At 38.3% G+C, this 20,701-nt stretch overlaps 1 protein-coding gene across 5 annotated transcripts in view; it reads right to left on the bottom strand.

Annotated features, from left to right (window-relative positions):
* Nucleotides 1-7,036: 7,036 nt before the first annotated feature.
* LOC126275866 (beta-1,4-glucuronyltransferase 1-like) overlaps nucleotides 7,037-20,701 on the bottom strand; it is a 94,982-nt gene continuing 81,317 nt past the window's right edge. For all 5 annotated transcript variants that reach the window (XM_049977234.1, XM_049977235.1, XM_049977237.1 and 2 more), the window contains exons 4-5: nucleotides 7,470-8,102; nucleotides 7,037-7,383 (exon numbers count right to left, since the gene is read on the bottom strand). In XM_049977234.1, coding sequence (XP_049833191.1) covers nucleotides 7,111-7,383; nucleotides 7,470-8,102 — 906 coding nt within the window. In that variant the 3' untranslated portion in view covers nucleotides 7,037-7,110. The remainder of the gene's footprint in view (nucleotides 7,384-7,469; nucleotides 8,103-20,701) is intronic.

Genomic DNA, 20,701 nt, shown 5'->3' with positions numbered 1-20,701 from the left:
CAGGGTTATAAACACAAAATCAAATAGGGGTAATGCAGGAGTAGGTTTAATAATGAATAGGAAAATAGAAATGCGGGTAAGCTACTACAAACAACATAGTGAACACATTATTGTGGCCAAGATAGATACGAAGCGCACACCTACTACAGTAGTACAAGTTTATATGCCAACTAGCTCTGCAGATGACGAAGAAATTGAAGAAATGTATGATCAAATAAAAGAAATTATTCAGATAGTGAAGGGTGACGAAAATTTAATAGTCATGGGTGACTGGAATTCGGTAGTAGGAAAAGGGAGAGAAGGAAACGTAGTAGGTGAATGTGGACTGGGGCAAAGAAATGAAAGAGGAAGCCGCCTGGTAGAATTTTGCACAGAGCACAACTTAATCATAGGTAACACTTGGTTCAAGAATCATAAAAGAAGGCTGTATACATGGAAGAAGCCTGGAAATACTAAAAGGTATCAGATAGATTATATAATGGTAAGACAGAGATTTAGGAATCAGGTTTTAAATTGTAGGACATTTTCAGGGGCAGATGTGGACTCTGACCACAATGTATTGGTAATGACCTGTAGGTTAAAACTGAAGAAACTGTAAAAAGGTGGGAATTTTACGACATGGGATCTGGATAAGCTGAAAGAACCAGAGGTTGTACAGAGTTTCAAGGAGAGCATAAGGGAACAATTGACAGGAATGGGGGAAATAACACAGTAGAAGAAGAATGGGTAGCTCTGAGGGATGAAGCAATGAAGGCAGCAGAGGATAAAGTAGGTAAAAAGTCGAGGGCTGCTAGAAATCCTTGGGTAACAGAAGAAATATTGAATTTAATTGATGAAAAGAGAACATATAAAAATGGAGTAAATGAAGCAGGCAAAAAGGAATACAAACGTCTCAAAAATGAGATCGACAGGAAGTGCAAAATGGCTAAGCAGGGATGGCTAGAGGACAAATGTAAGGATGTAGAGGCTTACCTCACTAGGGGTAAGATAGATACTGCCTACTGGAAATTAAAGAGACCTTAGGAGAAAAGAGGACCACTTGTATGAATATTAAGAGCTCAGATGGAAACCCAGTTCTAACCAAAGAAGGGAAAGCAGAATGGTAGAAGGAGTATATAGAGGGTCTATACAAGGGCGACGTACTTGAGGACAATATTATGGAAATGGAAGAGGATGTAGATGAAGATGAAATGGGAGATACGATACTGCGTGAAGAATTTGACAGAGCACTGAAAGACCTGAGTCGAAACAAGGCCCCTGGAGTAGACAACATTCCATTGGAACTACTGACGGCCTTGGGAGAACCAGTCCTGACAAAACTCTACCATCTGGTGAGCAAGATGTATGAGACAGGTGAAATACCCTCAGACTTCAAAAAGAATATAATAATTCCAATCCCAAAGGAAGCAGGTGTTGACAGATGTGAAAATTACCGAACTATCAGTTTAATAAGTCACAGCTGCAAAATACTAATGTGAGTTCTTTACAGACGAATGGAAAAACTAGTAGAAGCCGACCTCGGGGAAGAGCAGTTTGGATTCCGTAGAAATGTTGGAACACGTGTGGCAATACTGACCCTACGACTTATCTTAGAAGCCAGGTCAAGGAAAGGCAAACCTACGTTTCTAGCATTTGTAGACTTAGAGAAAGCTTTTGACAATGTTGACTGGAATAATCTCTTTCAAATTCTGAAGGTGGCAGGGGTAAAATACAGGGAGCGAAAGGCTATTTACAATTTGTACAGAAACCAGATGGCAGTTATAAGAGTCGAGGGACATGAAAGGGAAGCAGTGGTTGGGAAGGGAGTGAGACAGGGTTGTAGTCTCTCCCTGATGTTATTCAATCTGTATATTGAGCAAGCAGTGAAGAAAACAAAAGAAAAATTCGGAATAGGTATTAAAGTCCATGGAGAAGAAATAAAAACTTTGAGGTTCGCCGATGACATCGTAATTCTGTCAGAGACAGCAAGGGACTTGGAAGAGCAGTTGAACGGAATGGATAGTGCCTTGAAAGGAGGATATAAGATGACCATCAACAAAAGAAAAACGAGGATAATGGAATATAATCAAATTAAGTCAGGTGATGCTGAGGGAATTAGATTAGGAAGTGAGACACTTAAAGTAGTAAAGGAGTTTTGCTATTTGGGGAGCAAAATAACTGATGATGGTCGAAGTAGAGAGGATATAAAATGTAGACTGGCAATGGCAAGAAAAGCGTTTCTGAAGAAGAAAAGTTTGTTAACATTGAGTATAGATTTAAGTGTCAGGAAGTCATTTCTGAAAGTATTTGTATGGAGTGTAGCCAATATGGAAGTGAATCGTGGACGATAAATAGTTTGGACAAGAAGAGAATAGAAGCTTTCGAAATGTGGTGCTACAGAAGAATGCTGAAGATTAGATGGGTAGATCACATAACTAATGAGGAAGTATTGAATCGGATTGGGGAGAAGAGAAGTTTGTGGCACAACTTGACCAGAAGAAGGGATCGGTTGGTAGGACATGTTCTGAGGCATCAAGGGATCACCAATTTAGTATTGGAGGGCAGCGTGGAGGGTAAAAATCAAAGAGGGAGACCAAGAGATGACTATACTAAGCAGATTCAGAAGGATGTAGGTTGCAGTAGGTACTGGGAGATGAAGAAGCTTGCACAGGATAGAGTAACATGGAGAGCTGCATCAAACCAGTTTCAGGACTGAAGACCACAACAACAACAACAACAACAACATTTACAATTTCTGTCAGTGGAGCTTTGATACCATTTATGCATTTTTTCAGCACACACATTGGGATTTCATCTAACCCTGGCAAGTTTTTGTTCTTTAATCACCTTACAACATTGCATACTTCCTCCTCAGTAGTTGGAAGCAATACCATTGAGTCTACTATATACTTCTGTATTGGTTGATTAGCACGTTTTGGAGCATTTTTTTGTAGCTTCATTGCAATACTGCTAAAGTAGATATTCACATAATTTGCTAATTCTTTTGGGTTACTTTCTAAGTTTTCCTTGCTCTTGATTTGTGTGTTTGTACCTCTATGCTTCACAGTTCCTGTTTCTTGTTTGACTATAGCCCATGCAGATTACTGGCTAAATTTATGACCCTATCGTTGGTTGATTTTTTTGCAGTGTTGAGTACCTTCCTGTAGATCTTTTTGTAATAGTGCAAAAAAGCTGGATCACTATTGTCTTTTTAATAGAGTTTAGGTTTTTACAAGTTTGAGCACATTTTCTAATTCCTTTAGTACTCCATTTATTGTTGGTGGGTGTTCCAATAGGAATTAATGCTTTGGGGAACGTTTCTTCAAATTTTAATTTAAACTCAGACATAAAATTGGAGAATTTGCTATTCACTTTAGTTTCTGTATATACTCCTTCCCAACTTTCATGTGTTAACTTTAAGGAAAACTCTTGCAAAGCTGATGGAGAGTAGACTCTATTACATACATGCAGTTTTGATTCTTTTTTTACACAAGCTTTTACTTTTATAATCTGACATAGATGGTCAGACACGCCCAGATTTTTGACAAGTACATCACAGTTTTCTCTGCTTACATCTGTAGCTACATGGTGAGTGGTAGATGATGAATGTGTGGTTATTCTTGTTGCACAGTTGACTAGTGATGACATGCCAAAACTAAGTAGGATATTCATAAATGTGTTACTGGTGTCATCTGTTTTAGTTGTATTTACGTAAAAGTCCACGCAAAAAAGGATATTATGCTTCAGAGTCAATGCTAGTTCTAGGCTTTGTATAAGTTTTGAAAAGAATATCCCAAAATTACCACTTGGAGAACAGTAGAACATAATATAGTTTGTTTCGTGGGCATATTTATAGCAACTATCTCTAGTGCTGACACTTTAGAGTCTTTTTCTATAATTAGCATGATAATATCATTTCTGACTTTAAATTCAATACCATTCTTAATATAAGTACACGATCCTCCACCTTTCATTGTGTTTCTGCAATAAGAACATGCTTGGACATATGAGAGTAAATTAATATATAAGATTTCACTGTCTTTACACCAGTGCTCTGTAACACAGATAACAGTGCTTTCTAAGATTTTTAACTCAACTTCCAGCTGTTACAATTTGTTTTTTACACACTGAGTATTTTGGTGGAGTAGTGTTGGACATTTAATGTTACTTATCTTGGTGGCTTCTTTTTTCCCATATCTGCAATTAAAAAATCCTTCACATGGGAAGGAGGTATCCTTTTCCATCAACTTGCTGCCCTGTGGATGGCTGTTTCCATGTCTGCTGCTGCTCTTGCTATTGCTGGGATTTTTGCTGTTACTGTTGTCTGTGATGCTGCTGCTGATGGTGATGCTGTTGTTGGCATTTCTGCTCCGATTATTATTTGTACTGCTGCATTTTGTGTAACAGCTGTTGGTTGTGGTTGTTCTGCTGCTTTTCTTGTTGCTGGTATTATCTGTGATGAGATGGCTTCTCCATTTTGTGTTGATACAATAATAGGTGTGATGTTGTTATTTGTGTACATCATCTCAGCCATCTAATTTATTCTAGAACCCATGACCTTTTTCCCATGCTATTGCACATCTTGAGTGTTTGCTATCTTGCAAATGGGAAAGAGACCTAATCTTTCAAGTTTAACCTGTTGCAGACAGAGTTATGACTTAGAGTAATGTTTTGTAGTGTAATGTGTACTTGATTTTAGATTTTTATTGCTCCCCACCTTTCGTACTATAGCCAATTTTAGTGCTAATTATTGTAATGTTATGAGAACTGTCTGGTAATGCATTTATTCATGAAGTAATGACCATTATTTGCCATTACTGTTAAAAAATTTTTTCTTACCCTTAAGTTACAAGTAAAACTAAGTGTACTAAAGTAGAGTATTTTGTTTAATTTTTCATGTACTGTGGCAGAGGAGAACCACCTCCAAGGGAACTGATAGCAGTGCATTTTCTTGCTAACTGCCACTTGAACATCTTGAAGGTGTGGACAACTAGGTGAGCAAATGTATAAAAGCTCATTAAAAGTGTAAAAGTGCTTGTGAAAAATTCTTAACACTGAACAAGTGCAATTTTCTGTCTAAAAAAGTAAACTGGAATGCACAGTGTAATTTAAATTATTGCAACCATGAGGATTTATTATTTGAAGCAAGACAGGACTTGTATCAAGTGATATGTATTTTAGACTGTAATCTTCACTTACCCAAAAAGCTCATCACTTACAATAAAGATGCCTAATATTATGATAAAAGTATAACTTGTGGATTTTTTGTGACATTGTAGAATACAGTGTGTATAAATATTTTGTATGGAGATTTTCATATTGCCAGTCCATATAGGTATAAATTAAAAAAAAACATATGTACTGTAGTTTTGATAAGATTTCATATGTAATTTTTTTGTGCAGATTGTTTAACCCACTTCCCGGGGTCACTTGTAGTAACTGAACTGCCCAGTTAGCTATTTTCAATATCTGTCTGGTGAAGCCAATGAGGGGGTGATGTGATGAAGCAAGCTGGGATATTTTTACTTCCCCCCTTGCTTTGCCATCTACTTCCTTACATTTGTTTCTTTTTCTTCAGTTTTAACTAATTACCATTAACATATGTGAGTATAATCTGCATTTTCATAATCATGAAAGGTTGGCCCACAGTTTTAAAGAATATAGCACAAGATATAACTTTGTGCTCAGCTTTAGGTATGTACTAGATTTTCTAATTTATTTCCACTATTCCTAGTTAGTATCTTTTGTTATAGGGTGAAATCAGTAATTGTTTCGTAACTTAAATTCTATTGTTGACTTATAAACATAACATGTGGAAGAACCACCACTAGAAGTCTTAAAGCATCTATTTGGCTCTATTCAAAATATGTTAGCAAAGCCAGCCCTTAATTAATTCCAAAGTAGTTAACAGTTCTGTCAAAAGTATTGCGTAACAATATCTGTTAATTTCATCAGTTAAACGAATAATTTAGCCTAACTCTTGTAGTAGAAGAAATTGGTAAAAAGATGCAATTTTTCAATGTATTTAGTTAATTTAATGAGTTAAATTTTAATTGTAATTTCTGTAAATTAAACATTGAACAATGTGTAGTTTCAGGGCCTGTTATTGTGATGATATATATCAAGGGCCCAATTTTTGGTCCCGAGACAGTCAGTCGCAGCCGAGTTTCAAACAAGAAGCCTGTGTTGGTTAGAACAACAACAATGCATCAGCTTAACTGTGAAATAAGTGTTACACCAATAGGCCACTTGTTAAAGCAATGACAAAGTCTGTTCAATTTACTTGAAAGATTGTGAAACGTGTGGTTAGGTTTCTACCAGATGTACAACTGACTGTACAGTAGTCTAACAGTAAGTTGATATTTGCCTGCAAACTATTGATGAGGCATATATAAAGTTAAACAATAGTGTGCACTGACCATATAATTGTGTCTTAATGGGGGGGGGGGGGGGGGGGGAAGTAAAGAACTGTGAAACGCAAATGTGCACCTGTCAGCTACATCATTTAAAGTAGTCAGTGTAGAACTTCCAAAGCCAGTGTAGCAATGCAGTACTTTGACACCAATGACAACAAATGAAGAAATAAAGTAGGCGAATGTCACACTGTATGTTACCATTTTGGGAAAAACCTGATGCTATATTGATAGATAGCAGAGCAGCAATTGTTAAATAATGGAGACAGCAGGACTGATAGTGTTATTGTGCAGATCACATGGTTGGCAGCCTCACATGTGTTACATACCTCTCATTACAAAGAAGTTACAAGATTGAAGTGGAGAATTCAAAATCATCTGATGTCGGCCAGTATGCGTAGTGCCTGCTACAATTGGTATTACTATTGTGGACATTGCTTGTACAGTATCACAAACTATACATGAGCTTTCATTCTGGATTACTATGAACAGACTGTTTTACATTATGTACATTCCAATTGCAGAATATGTTTAAATCCACTTAACTATCGCTCTCTCTTTTGTCACATGCACTCATTAGCACTGATATTTTTTCTTATGAATTGGCACATTTTCTTCTTCCATTACAATAAGAAGATCAAGAGTAATGTAAATTATCACAGTTTATTATTAAGATAAATTATTTTGCCACAGAAAGTTACTAAATATGACCAGAAATTTAAGTAAGAATAATATTTTCAGATTCTGTTACATTCAGATTTTGTAGTTTTATTCTTACATTCATTTTCTCGTACATCTGCAATAGGTTCAATGGATCCTTGTCATATTTCACTGACTTTTCTCTAAGGAAGTCCTTGAAAACAGCAAAATTATCGAATGCTTGTTTCTTTCTCAATGCACTCTGACTGCTCCGATTTTGGAATCCCCAATGTACTAAAAAGATGTTATTTAAAATCTTAAAACTCCATCCATCCAAATACATTTCATAAATCTGCAGGAAAAGGAATGAAATCAGATTTAATGTGGAGAGCCAATATGACAGAATAGTAAAGAACCAACCATGTTGCAGTTACATACCTGTGTATTTCTTGTAAGGCCATAACCTATAAATCTTTCATCATAGAGAGGTGCTGATGTTTGTGCAACATAAATAGGTTCATACCAAAAGGAATATTTACCAGCATCATATGATACTGACATTTTTGAACTTTCCTTTTGATTTTCCCAGTAAGATAAGTTCGATAACCACTGGTTTCGCCAGAAGACATTTGAGTGGAAGACTCTTGCATTTCTTTGTTTTACCATCTTAGTCAATTCTGTTTTGTTATAGGGAATTCTTGTAACATTTGAAGATATCTCATATACAGGAATTACATAAGCACATTTGAGACAACTTTTTTGTTGTGGATTTTCAAGAAACTTGTTCAGTTTATCACATACAACTTTTGATGTTGGTATCATATCTATATCAGGGCACACAAAATACTGGTTTGGACAAGTTTTTCTAGCAATATTTCGCAATATATTTTGAGGGTATGGCAGCTTTTCACGCCATAAAAACATATTCTGAGGTCGCTTCTGTAGCATTTTGTCAAGTACTTGGTGATGATTAAAACTGCAAGTTTTTGGAATAAGTTTTCTAAGCCCTTCATTAAAATCTGATGAATTGATAGGTGGAAAATCTATTGGATATATGATGTGGAGGCTGACCTGGAAAAAAAGAAAAAAGTTTGTGAGAACGACATGAATTTTGACCTTTATTGGTCTCATGAATAACAGTCTTACACTGCACTAGTGTGTTACATTGGTACAGATGGCAACATATTAAAAATAAAAATTTCCTTGCAGAAATTACTGGTGTTGTCCATTTTCTTTCATTTCATTGATATGGGCGAGGGCACATTTTATGTTTGGGAAAATTTCCACATTCAGTCTATATAAAGGAGGGTACTTTCCTATTTCATTCCATTTACATTTGCAAAGCAGTGGCATCATACAAATTTCAATATTTAACTGACACATGTGCTGATCCAGGGCAGTATTTCTTATATTTTTCTGTTATTTCTTCATTTACTATTAATTTTTGTTAATATTATTTCTGCACTTTTATTTTTATTGTTTCTCCCATTAGTTTTGTCAGAAGATATAAATGATAGAGATGGTGATTATCACTGTACATAAAATTAGAGTTATGGTGCACAATAAAACTTTAGTGCATAGTCAGAACAAGATTAGATTAGATTAGATTAGTACTTGTTCCATAGATCATCAATACGACACTTCATAATGACGTGGAACGTGTCAGGTTAATAAAAGGTGTCTATACAAGATATTACATTACAAATATATTTTTTTGTGTGTGTGTGTGGGGGGGGGGGGGGGGGGGGAGGGGAGGGGGGGTTGGGTAAATTACCCACTTACTATATCCAAAAATTCATTTAATGAGTAGAAGGAGTTGCCATTCAGAAATTCTTTTAATTTCCTTTTAAATGCTATATGGCTATCTGTCAGACTGTCAGATCTGGTTTCTTAAAATTATATTTAACTACTTTCTTGGGGAAACAGTTTCCAACTTCTCTTACAAGTGTATCATGAAATAAGTTATTTTAAATAGGCATCAGGTTCCTTGTAAACCTCATCCCAGTCTAACTGTTGAAGATTTTCTCTGAAATTTATAATTGTTGAGTCATTAATTGAATGCACAACTTTGGAGGGTAGTTTTGAATTACTGAATGGAGCTATTTCATATACTGTAACTAGCTGAGCACCATGATCAGAAAGGTCATTCTCAACAGGACAAGAATTTATGTTTTTAAACTTATTTTGGTCTATAAAAGTGTTATCTATCAATGTGCTGCTGTCCTTTACTACCCGAGTAGGAAAATTAATGACAGATGTCAAATTGAAAGAACCGAGCAAGACTTCCAGGTCATTCTTCCTATTACCCTCTTTCAGTGAATCAACATTGAAGTTCCCACAAATAATAATTTGCTTTCCCTTATCTGACAACAAGGCATCCAAGTTTTCCAGCAATAAATAAAAATTTCCTAAAGGGGACCTATATACTGTTACAATTATAAAAGAGCCCTCATTCAGTTGAAGTAGACAGGAAGATGCTTCTATATGTTGCTCTAGACAAAACTTTTTTGTATCTACACTTTTTACACAGTGATAACTTTTGACATATATGACAACTCCTCTTCTCACCTTATTCTCTCTACTCATATGTGCAGATAGTTAATAACCACTGACATTTACCTCTTCCATATCAGACACAATGTGATGCTCAGACAGGCATTGTATACCTATTACATTATCAGATCCAATGTCATCTAAACAAACCAGGAGCTCATCTACTTTATTCTTCATTCCCGGAATATTTTGTTGAAAAATGGTAACATTATTTTTTACTTTCCTTTGTTATGCACTTTTTCCAGTGGTGAACAAAAGCCTCCTCATATAGGACAAAAAGTGTTTCAGATTTCTGTTTATTTTCCTTCGTTGGGTTCCATAATTACAGTCACCACGAAGGAAAACCTTTAGGGATGTAAAATGAATATCATTTTTTCAATAATGGATGAAGGAACATCAAGACTGCATCATATATTACTGAGGGAGGAACCGTAGCAATTTTTTTTAAATTTTATTTTTTTTATTTTTACAGTGATTGCATGTCTCAAGAAAGAGACATTGTTGACAATGTGTTAAATTCCAAAATGTTACTCACAATTGCAGGTAACTTTGACATTGGCTGCTTTAGGAATTGGAACAATACCTTTTGGAGACACATGGAAATTGTGGCAGACCAGAACTCAAAACTGGATTTCCTTCTTATTGCAAGCAGTCACCTGAACTATCAGCTATTCATGCTCACTTCCAAGACTGATCCAAACTGTGGCATATGGAGGTATGGATTGGTCTGGAAATGTACACAGGTAGCTGAGATGGTTAAGGCAACCACTGGCGACACATGATAAATCCAAGTTTGAGACCCATTAGGGCACAAATTTTCTTGTTTCAGCAAAAGGTAATGGTTCAATACCTTATGCAACGGATGTGTACATTATTCACAGTTGTGACTAATATTTTGGAACTGTAGTAACTAACCACTTCTTATGTCATCAAATTTAATTTGTTATCTTATGCCAGTTTCAGGAATTTTCACACTCGATTACAGAAGGTGCTCACTTAGGTTAATATGCTAATGATTGCGTAAGCTTGCAAGCATACCTAAATTTTATATCTTGGTGATTAAAAAGCTGCTATAGAAGTTTAGTTGTAGTGCATCTGCAGCTGTAGAAATGTTAGCATATGTGTGATCACAGTAATTAAGTGTCAAACAGTGTTAATAATAGGAGTCCCGGGTACAACAAAGCTAGGTACTGTAGTTTAGTTTAAATAATAGTCAGTATTAGTTAAATCACACAAATGCCTCAGTATAAAAACATGAAGGTATGTGTAATGGAATTATTACATAGTTTCAGTTGTAGGATAAGGCATGCGGCAGACATTGCTTCATTGGCAGGATACTGAGAATATGTATCAGTCTAAAAAAAAAAGAGACTGGTTACAAATAACATCTTAGATTATTGCTCAATTATGTTGGATCCATACCAAATAGGACTTACAAAGGTTGTTAAATGTATGTAATGAAGGGCAGTACAAGTGGTCACAGGTTTGTTTCACTAACAGGAGAACACCACAGAAATGTTGAAAAACCTGAATTGGCAAGCTCATGAAGATATACACCAATTATCCTGCGAAAGCCTACTTGCAAAGTTTCAAGAAGCGGTATTAAGTGAAGAATCTAGAGCTATTCTCCATCCCTCTATGTATCGCTCCCATAAGGATTGCTAAGACAAGATTAGACTAATTGCACATGCTGGTCCTCCTCAGCCCAACACACCATCTTCCTTAATGTCGGCCTCCACCTCAAGGATGGCAACATCAGTACCTCTGTCCACAACAACCCTGCCAACCAGCAACAATTCCTTCACTTCGAGAGCTGCCATCCATTAAACCCTGATGAGAAATCCCTCCCATAGTGCCTAGCAGCCAGTGGTCACTGCATATGTAGTGATGAGCAGCCCCTCTCCAAATATATCAAGGGCCTCACTGAGGTCACCTTGTCCAGAAACAGATCTCCCATGCCTTGTTTCACCATTCACCTGCCATACCCCACATACCCACAACCTGATTACGAAGAAGCATTAATCTCAACTCAGTACCACCTTGAACTGAAGCAACTGCATACCATATTATTATATGCAACTGAGAATAACACAACAATAAAAACTGAAGATGAATCACATTTTCTGCCAGCGTTTTGACTATCTCTCATCCTACACTGAAATAAGAAATATTATCTGCACTATCCTCCCCACATCTTCCACAGTGGTATCCCAACAACCACCCAACTTACACATTATCATTGTCCCTACTACAGTCCTGTTCCCAACCCCTTGTCTCATGGCTCATATCCCTGCAACAAGCCTCGATACAAGACCCATCCCACACATCCCACCACCATCCCCACCACCACCACCACCGCCACCACCACCACCACCACCACCACCTCCAGGGTAGTATGGTGGGAGTGTTGCAGTTTAGACGGAGCGTAGGAGAGAAGGTGCGGAGGGGGAAGGAGAGAAGTAGCCGAAAGGAGAGAAATGAAAATAAAAATAAAAGAAATTAAAAGACTGGGTATGGCAGTACTGAATAGAATTAAGGAGAAGAGGAATTTGTGGCACAACTTGACTAGAAGAAGGGATTGGTTGGTAGGACATGTTCTGAGGCATCAAGGGATCACCAATTTAGTGTTGGAGGGGAGTGCGAATGGTAAAAAGCGTAAAGGGAGACCAAGGATGTAGGTTGCAATAGTTACTCAGAGATGAAGAAGCTTGCACAGGATAGAGTAGCATGGAGAGCTGCATCAAATGAGTCTCTCGACTGAAGACCACAACAATGACAATGAAGGATGTTTGGCTTAACATTGTCTAGCACACATTGAATAAGTTTACTTAGTCTTGTTGGTTCTATGATGTGTAAATGACCTGTTTGCAAGAATGTGATGGTTGTATCTATTTTACTAGCTGAAGTGACACTGCTCTGTGCTGCTGACATCTCACATGTCATATCTTCAAAACATATTGATTTGTGATGTGGATTTTTACAGTTAAATAAAGTACCCTACCCTTTTTCCTATAATTTCACACTTTACGCCCCCTGTTTAGGTGCAGAAAACATTTGTTAGTATTAAATGATAATTAAATCAAGACCCTAAGCTGTCAACAGACATTGATATACATCAATGGGCACAGTTGAAAATGTGTGCACCGACCGGGAATCGAACCCAAGATCACTTGCATACGTGACAAATGCTCTATCCATCTAAGCCACCAAGGACACAGGGATGTATCCCTTGCATGCTCTCTGTGAGATCCACATTTCCAGCTTAATGTCCACACACAACATTCACAGTGCCCCTGCCCACTACACTGATTACTCGCAGCAGACAATCTTACCAAGTCCCATAAGAGTTCAGGCAATGCATGTGCATCCAGCACAAAAGAAGAAGGTCAATGGCTGGTTAGCCTTAACTATATGAAGATGGTGTCCGTTCTTTAGGATATGTCTGAAAGAACAGATACCATCTTCATATATTTGTTAGTATTTGTCAGTTTCTGTTTTATTGAGTGACATCGGTAATTTTATTATTTTCTTGGCCCCAGTAGCCACATTCTTCACGGCAGATGCAAAATGGACCACAATTTTTATTGATCTTGGGTAAAATTTGTTTTTGGTTAGCGTGGACATGAAAGACTACAACCATGAAATTCATCAGTTTCCCTTCTACTCCCTGTAATGTGCTTCAAACAGCAAGCTTGGCTGTGTCTATATATTTGTCACATTTGGATGCATCAGCAGCATAATCAATGTCATCAAGATGATGGTGTATTTTGTTATCATAGCCTGTTAGTATATACAATACACAACAGTTCCTGTAAATGATCTTAAGAAAATTCCTCAATTGGGGTGGGGGGGGGGGGGGTGTATCATTGAAGTTGTGTACTTTGTTCAAATAGCTCTTGCTCTTGCCCATACTCTTTCCAAGTGTTGTAAATGACTGTTGATATCAATGTTTTCTGTGTCAGACACCAAGAAGTGGCTGCAGTTGTCTGAGTACTGCAAAATGTGTAGTTTGACAATCCAGTTAAGCATATTTGTGTATGCAGGTGGGTGCTGTCAGAAGAGTTTGTTGCCTGGCATGATACTCACTGCCGTGAGCTCTCATGGTATTTCTGTGTGAAGTACTTTCAAAAAATCCTCCAGCACTCATGGAAAATTTGCTGGGTTTTGGCACCAATTTTTATGTTGTGTATGATAGTAGTAGGTATCAATTTGCAGTGTAAAACAGCTCTTTATTACAAGTCACAGAACATATATAACAAACGAATTCATAACAAGCCATCATTGAAATAAGCATTACTAAATCAGAGGTATGAAGCCCTTTGACTATACTAATTTTTAGCAACAGGGATGGCTATGGATTTATTGCAATTGGTATGGACAGACAGTTTTGTGAAATAGTTTTGAACATATTTTCCAAAAACCTGAGGGATATTGTGCCAAGTTCTGTCCAATTGGCTTTAGAATGTCAAAATACTGAGCTTTTTGGGGGGCCCTGCCTATAATGTCCCAAAGAGTCTCAATTGGGATGAGATCTGGTGACTTTGCAGGCCACAATAGGGTTTGGAAGAATGAAGACAAACATTAGAAACTCTCGCTGTGTGCGAGCAGGCATTATGTTGCTGAAATGTAAACTCAGAATCGCTTGCCACAAAGAGCAACAAAATGGGGCATAGAATATTGTAGACATACCGCTGGACTTTAAGGGTGCTGCTATGAAAAGAAATGGCATCCCAGAGCATCATTTACAGCTGTCAGGCTATATGATGGGTGACAGTCAGTTTGGTAGCCCACTGTTATCTGAGGCTCAATTCAAACTGGGAATCATCAATAAAGACAATTATATTCCAATCAACGAGATTCCAGGCCAGAGAGGTGGTATCCCACTGCAGCTGTTGCCTACCATATGGCCTGTCAGCCAAGAGTGATGGTGCGGGATGCCATTTCTTTTCATAGCAAGACTCCTTTGGTTCTGATCAGTGCCACCCTTACAGTACAGTGATAAGGCAGTGAATTTCTGCACACCTTTGTTGCTCTCCATGGCAATCCATCTTGTTCTTATGTTTCACCAAGATAATGTCCATCTGTACATGGTGAAAGTTTCTATTGTTTGTCTCCACACCTTTCAAACCCTGCCTTGGCCAGCAAGGTTGCCAGATCTCTCACCAACTGAGAATATTTAGAGCCCTCTAACAAGCTTTGGATTTTGGCAATCTAATGTATCAGTTGGACAGAATTTGACACAATATCCCTCAGGAGGACATTCCCTACATACGTTAATGATCAGACAAACAGGGAGAGAAGCAATCTGCAGGTGTTTACTGATGATACTGTGATGAACGGGAAGGTGTAGTTGTTGACTGAAAGTAGGAAGGTAAAAGATGAGTTAGACAAAATATCTAGATGTTGAGATGAATGGCAGTTGCTCTAAATGCAGGAAAATGTACATTAATGCAGAAGAGTTGGAAAGCAATCCCATAATATTCAAATACAGCATTAGCAGTGTGCTGCTTGACAAGCAACATTGATTAAATATCTAAATTTAGTGCAATTTATATGTAAGGATTGTAATAGAGAAGGTGAATGACTGACTTCTGTTTATTGTGAGAGTTGTAAGAACAATTGGTTCGTCTGTAAAGAAGACTGCATAAGAACACTAGAACAACCCCTTTTGTGAGTACTGCTCAAGAATTTGTGATTCCCCAACAGGTGCGATTATAGGAAGACATCAAAGCAGTCCAGAGGTGTACCGCTAGATTTGTACAGGGAGATTAGATCAACATGCAACTATTACAGAGATGCTTCATGAACTCAAATGGGAATCACTGAAGGAAAGACAATGTTATTTTCATAAACACTATTGAGAAAATTTAGAGAATCAGCATTTGAAGCTGACTGTTGAATGATTCTACTGACACACATGTAGATTTCACATAAGGACCACAAAGATAAGAGATTTTAGGGCTAATATAGAGGCATATAGACAGTCATTTTCCCTTGCTTTATTGTGAGTGGAACAGGAAAGGAAATGAATGGTAGTGGTACAAGGTGTCCTCCACCTTGCACTATACAATGCTTGTGATTATCTATGAAGGTGTAGATGAGAACATAATCCACCATTACAAAAGACATTGCCTCAGATAATTGTGGGGAGTGGGAGGTAGTGGTCAGCCTGACAGACTGACAGGCTATAACAAGTAGTGGTTGGTGTGACAGCACATACTTCACCAGAGGATAATGAATATGATACTCGTTCAAACACCATGGTGTCTTAATGCTGCCATACAGTTGGAAATCGAAGAGCTTTCCATCAATAGTATACACCAGGAAAGCCCACATTAACAGACATGACTGATGTCAAAATGTCACAGTACGTCAACATTGCCACCCTGACAGAAGGCAGGATTCCTTTTAGTCTAGAATCAGAAAACCCTATTCCCTTTTTCAAAATTATACACAATGTAGTGGATCCCAAATTGAGTACTTTTAGATGAGGAACTAATGGTTGAAAATGATGGTTGTTTTTTATTGACATAAACTACTTATATCTCCCATCGATAACTTAAGCTTACAGAACCCACTGTTCAAATTGAAAATATGTATGACAGAACACTGTCATAGCTGGTCTTTGGATTCAAAATCATTTAGCCCAATTGCTTAGTATCTTCATGACAGGGATGTAGTTGTTGCTCCTTCAGAACTGTCCACAATGGGGTTTCAAATGCATATCATGGGCAAATTGATGGTTGTTTATTGATGGTTCTCTTATATAATCCAATATCAGCTCTTCAAATTATACTGAGCAAACAGTTCTTTATCAAGAACCTTCGGTGGCTTTCTGTGGCTTGAATGACCAAGTTTCTATTTATGGTAATAAACTTCTGTCCAGTGTGATAAATTTCTTCAAATTATGATGATGCTTGTTTGAAATTTTTTCTTTTGCTTACTTATTTTGCTTCCCAGTCATGTCATCCTACTGTACCATAATTACATGTATGTCTGCAAGTTCCTGTAATGAGTAATGTTTCATCTTTGACAAACAATCATGAACTGTAAACAGTAGTTAACTCCCCCGAGGATGTTTGACAGGTATTTGTACATTATTTTTCAAGGAAGTGCAGCCAATTTCAAAGCAGCAGGTACTTGTCTGTTATGAAATATAGAAATATACAAATGTATCCTGTGTGTGTACTGGTTGTAACATCTAAAAAAAAGTTCAAGACCCTCTTCCAATAATTTTAACATTTAAAGTTTGGGGCATCCTGGTAAAATTCAGAAATATAAAATATATTACTTTTAATAAATACAAAGATGTTCAGCCCACTGTAATAGTAAGCAACACTTTTCTTTATGTGCCTGATGTAGTACTTCCTACTCAAGCAACAACTTTTGAATTGATTGAAAATAAACTTCTCACTTCTCTAGATATCTTGGATACTCATGGAAAGTCAAACCAATTATGACCAAATCCAGCCAAAACACAAGCATGAACGTTTCATCTTGAAAACTAAAGTGACACCCAAAAGACGAAAAGTTATCATATGCAAGAACCTTCTAAACCATAACATGTGGTGCACATCACTCCTTGCTATGTTTGACCACCCTGTCACTATGCTACATGGCAGCAGAATATGCAAACCCAACCTACTGCACTGTGGCAGGCTGCCAACAATAGCCATCTTATAATTCTGCCTGGAATAGTGCTGCCAGGTATCAGGAGAGAGGTTATGATAGATATGGGGGAGGGGGGTGGGGAGAGCTCCACAACTCAAACTATTTGCTCTTTGGGAAATAACAAGCAAGATAATGGCTTAAATCTAGAAGGAGCTTTGTACAAACCACCAGCAAAATCACTAGCACACTCAAAACAGTAAGGCTCCAAATATTGGCAGTGCATTTGGACAATCCGCAGGGATGGATCCAACCTCAAGAAAAGCTATCATATGACGCAAAAAATGGATGAATGGTGTGGAGATCTATCTACATTTACATCTACATCTATGTATTAAATCAGGTTGGGAATTTGAGAGAACTAACAACAACTTAATGAAATATGGACACATTCTAATTGACACCTGAAATGTGTGTGACTTTGGTGAAATCTTTACAACAGCACATCACTGAGAATGTCCCATCATGTTTACATAATGTCTTAGTAGTGGCAAGTGCAAATGTGCAGAACATGGCTGACATTGGACTCATATTGTCTATCTAACTGTGTTTTATAAACTTAATGAGTTTCTTAGCAACATTCACAGAAATGAGAAACTGTCTACCTATAATCCATCCACCTGTCCTAAAATGAAAATGCTTTAATGCTACCCAATTCGTGAAATATCCTGAGTCATCCTTATATCACATTTACTTCCAACTCCTTGCCACTTGAGTTATATTCATGTAGAAAACGTAGGTGCAAGGCTAGTCTTATGCACTCTTCCAGCACATCATATTACAGTACATTCCTTTACCAGAGATGTTGTACTTTACCAGAGGTAGGACCACCTCTAAAAGCAGTCATGTCAGGTACCAACTATGCTAAAACTTTTGCACGGACTATTTTTTAGGCATGACTACCAGCTAACTGCTCATCCAAATGAACTATGCAAATGATAATTGTCTTCACACCACATCCTTTTGTTCCACAACCCTCCTGCTCTCAATCTCCTTAGTTCCTGTCTCAATCGTATCACCATCCATGTCCCTGTCCCCATGTTTCCTCCTCAAAATCCACACTTATGCTTCATTGTATGCCACAAGCAACTCCCCTGCTTATGCCAGAGTGAGCCTAACAATACCATATTTCTATCCCATCCATTTGTTGCCTCTCCCCCCCCCCCCTCCCCCAAACAAAAAAATATTTAGCCACTCTTCCTTTCACCCCTCCCTCCTCTCTCTTCTGCTTTCTCCTCTCATGCGCTCCATCCAAAACTACCCACATCCGAGTTGAGATGCAGTACCAATGCAGTTGGTAGGGCCAATGCAACCACGCTCATGTGTGTGTGTGTTTGTGTGTGTGTGTGTTTTCTATAGTAGTCAATTCTGATGAAAGATAGTGTCTATAAGTTTAGCAACATATACACTCCTGGAAATTGAAATAAGAACACCGTGAATTCATTGTCCCAGGAATGGGAAACTTTATTGACACATTCCTGGGGTCAGATACATCACATGATCACACTGACAGAACCACAGGCACATAGACACAGGCAACAGAGCATGCACAATGTCGGCACTAGTACAGTGTATATCCACCTTTCGCAGCAATGCAGGCTGCTATTCTCCCATGGAGACGATCGTAGAGATGCTGGATGTAGTCCTGTGGAACGGCTTGCCATGCCATTGTAGCAGGGGGAGATGTAGCAGGTACATGGAACAGGAAAGTGACACACAGGCCTCGGAGATGGTGATTTCATGCAGCACACAATGATGATGTGGAGGTATGGATTGGGAGAGAGTGACAGGGCAGAATAAGAGGAGACTGTTTGGTATGAGGTTTGAGTGCAGTGGATTAGCAGAGACTGAGGCCAGGAGGATTATGGGAGTGAAGCATACGATGCAAGGATAGTTTGGTTCAGAAAATCTGGTGCTGGTGAAAGGATCAATATCACACAAGTTCTTAAGGGAGCCATTGAACTCAAGCACATTGTGATCAACGGCATATACTGCCATTAGTTGTCAACTGCCACTGGGTTGTCAGTTCTGTTCTTGGCCACCATTTGGTGGTGGCCTCCACTCAGATGGATGGCTGTTTAGTGGTCATGACCACTAACTGCTGTACAGAAATTGCAACAGGAGTGGTAAAACATGGGTAATTTCACAGATGTCTCTTCCTCTGATGGGTTAGGATAAAAAGACAGCAAAAAATCTAGAGAAGGAAATGCTGGGTTGTGAAAGGGGCAGGTCTTTCACCTGGATGTGTTGCAGGATATGATATCTCTGGTAAGGAACTGGGAGTCATAGTGGCATAGGGATGGCCCATGATGTCTGGTAGGTTGGGTGGGTGATGGTATACCACATTAGGTGGCATATGATGCACCTCATTTTTGGGCATGATGTCATCTAGTCAAAGCCCTGGCATACTTCAGTTGCTCCAGTTTGGAATAATACTGAATGATGACAGGGATGCTTCTTTGCAGCTACTTCTTGGGGTTGGTGAGAGGATTATGGGTGTGTGAGGATAAAGTGTGGAAAATCTGTTTATGGGCCAGGTTTTGCAGGTAATGCCTGTCTGTTAAGGCCTTTGTGAGACCTTCAGCATACTGGGAAAGGGAATTCTTATCACTGCAGATGTGCCATCCACAGTTGGCCAGACTAAATGGGAGCAATTTTTTGGTATTGAAGGGCTGACAGCTTTCAGAATGCAGGTAATAATGGTGTTTAGTCAACTCAATATAGACAGAGAATTGGATGGATCATCCAGAAAGGTGGAGGTTAATGTCAAGGGAGGTGATCCATTAGGCTGAAGAGGACCAGATGAAATTAGTGGGAGAGAAGGTGCTGAAGCCGTTGAGGAATGAGAATAGGGTATCATGAAGATACAATTTGTGATCCTGCATCAGACTAGAGCTTTGAGGTGCTAGGAATATTTCCTCTAGATGGGTCATATGCAGGTCGTCATAGAAGAATGCCATGTGGGTGCCTGTGAGTTTGCCAGGAATTTGTTTATATATCTCCCCCTCAAAGGAGAAGTAAATGTGTGTGAAGGTATAATTGGAATGGTTTTAAGGAATGAGGTAGTGAATTTGGAGTTGGAAGGATATTGGGAGAGGTAGTGTTCCCAGTCAGTGCACCTACTGCCTCTCCCATCATCCTATCCTGCATCCCTTATCCCACATATGTGCTCCTTGCCTCCTATCCTTCTGAGCTACTGGCTACCCCTCACCAACCTCTTCTTCAGCTTCTCACTACTTTTTCTCTCTAATCATTCCACCTGACTCAACCTCTCGCCACTGCCCACTTTATTGCGTGTCTGCGAACAGTTCATTGCTTCTGCTATTTGGTCAGTGATCTCTCTTACATCTAAATTATTTAAACTATTACACTGGTCTTCAAGTCTTAAGAGTATTTGGCTGTCTCACATATCCTATATACCAGGTGGAAAAGTTTTTTCATAGCTGGTT

This window comes from Schistocerca gregaria, chromosome 1, assembly GCF_023897955.1.
Source record: "Schistocerca gregaria isolate iqSchGreg1 chromosome 1, iqSchGreg1.2, whole genome shotgun sequence".
Lineage (NCBI taxonomy): Eukaryota > Metazoa > Arthropoda > Insecta > Orthoptera > Acrididae > Schistocerca > Schistocerca gregaria.
Note: the sequence above shows the minus strand (reverse complement) of the source record. Positions and strands in the feature narration are given on the sequence as shown.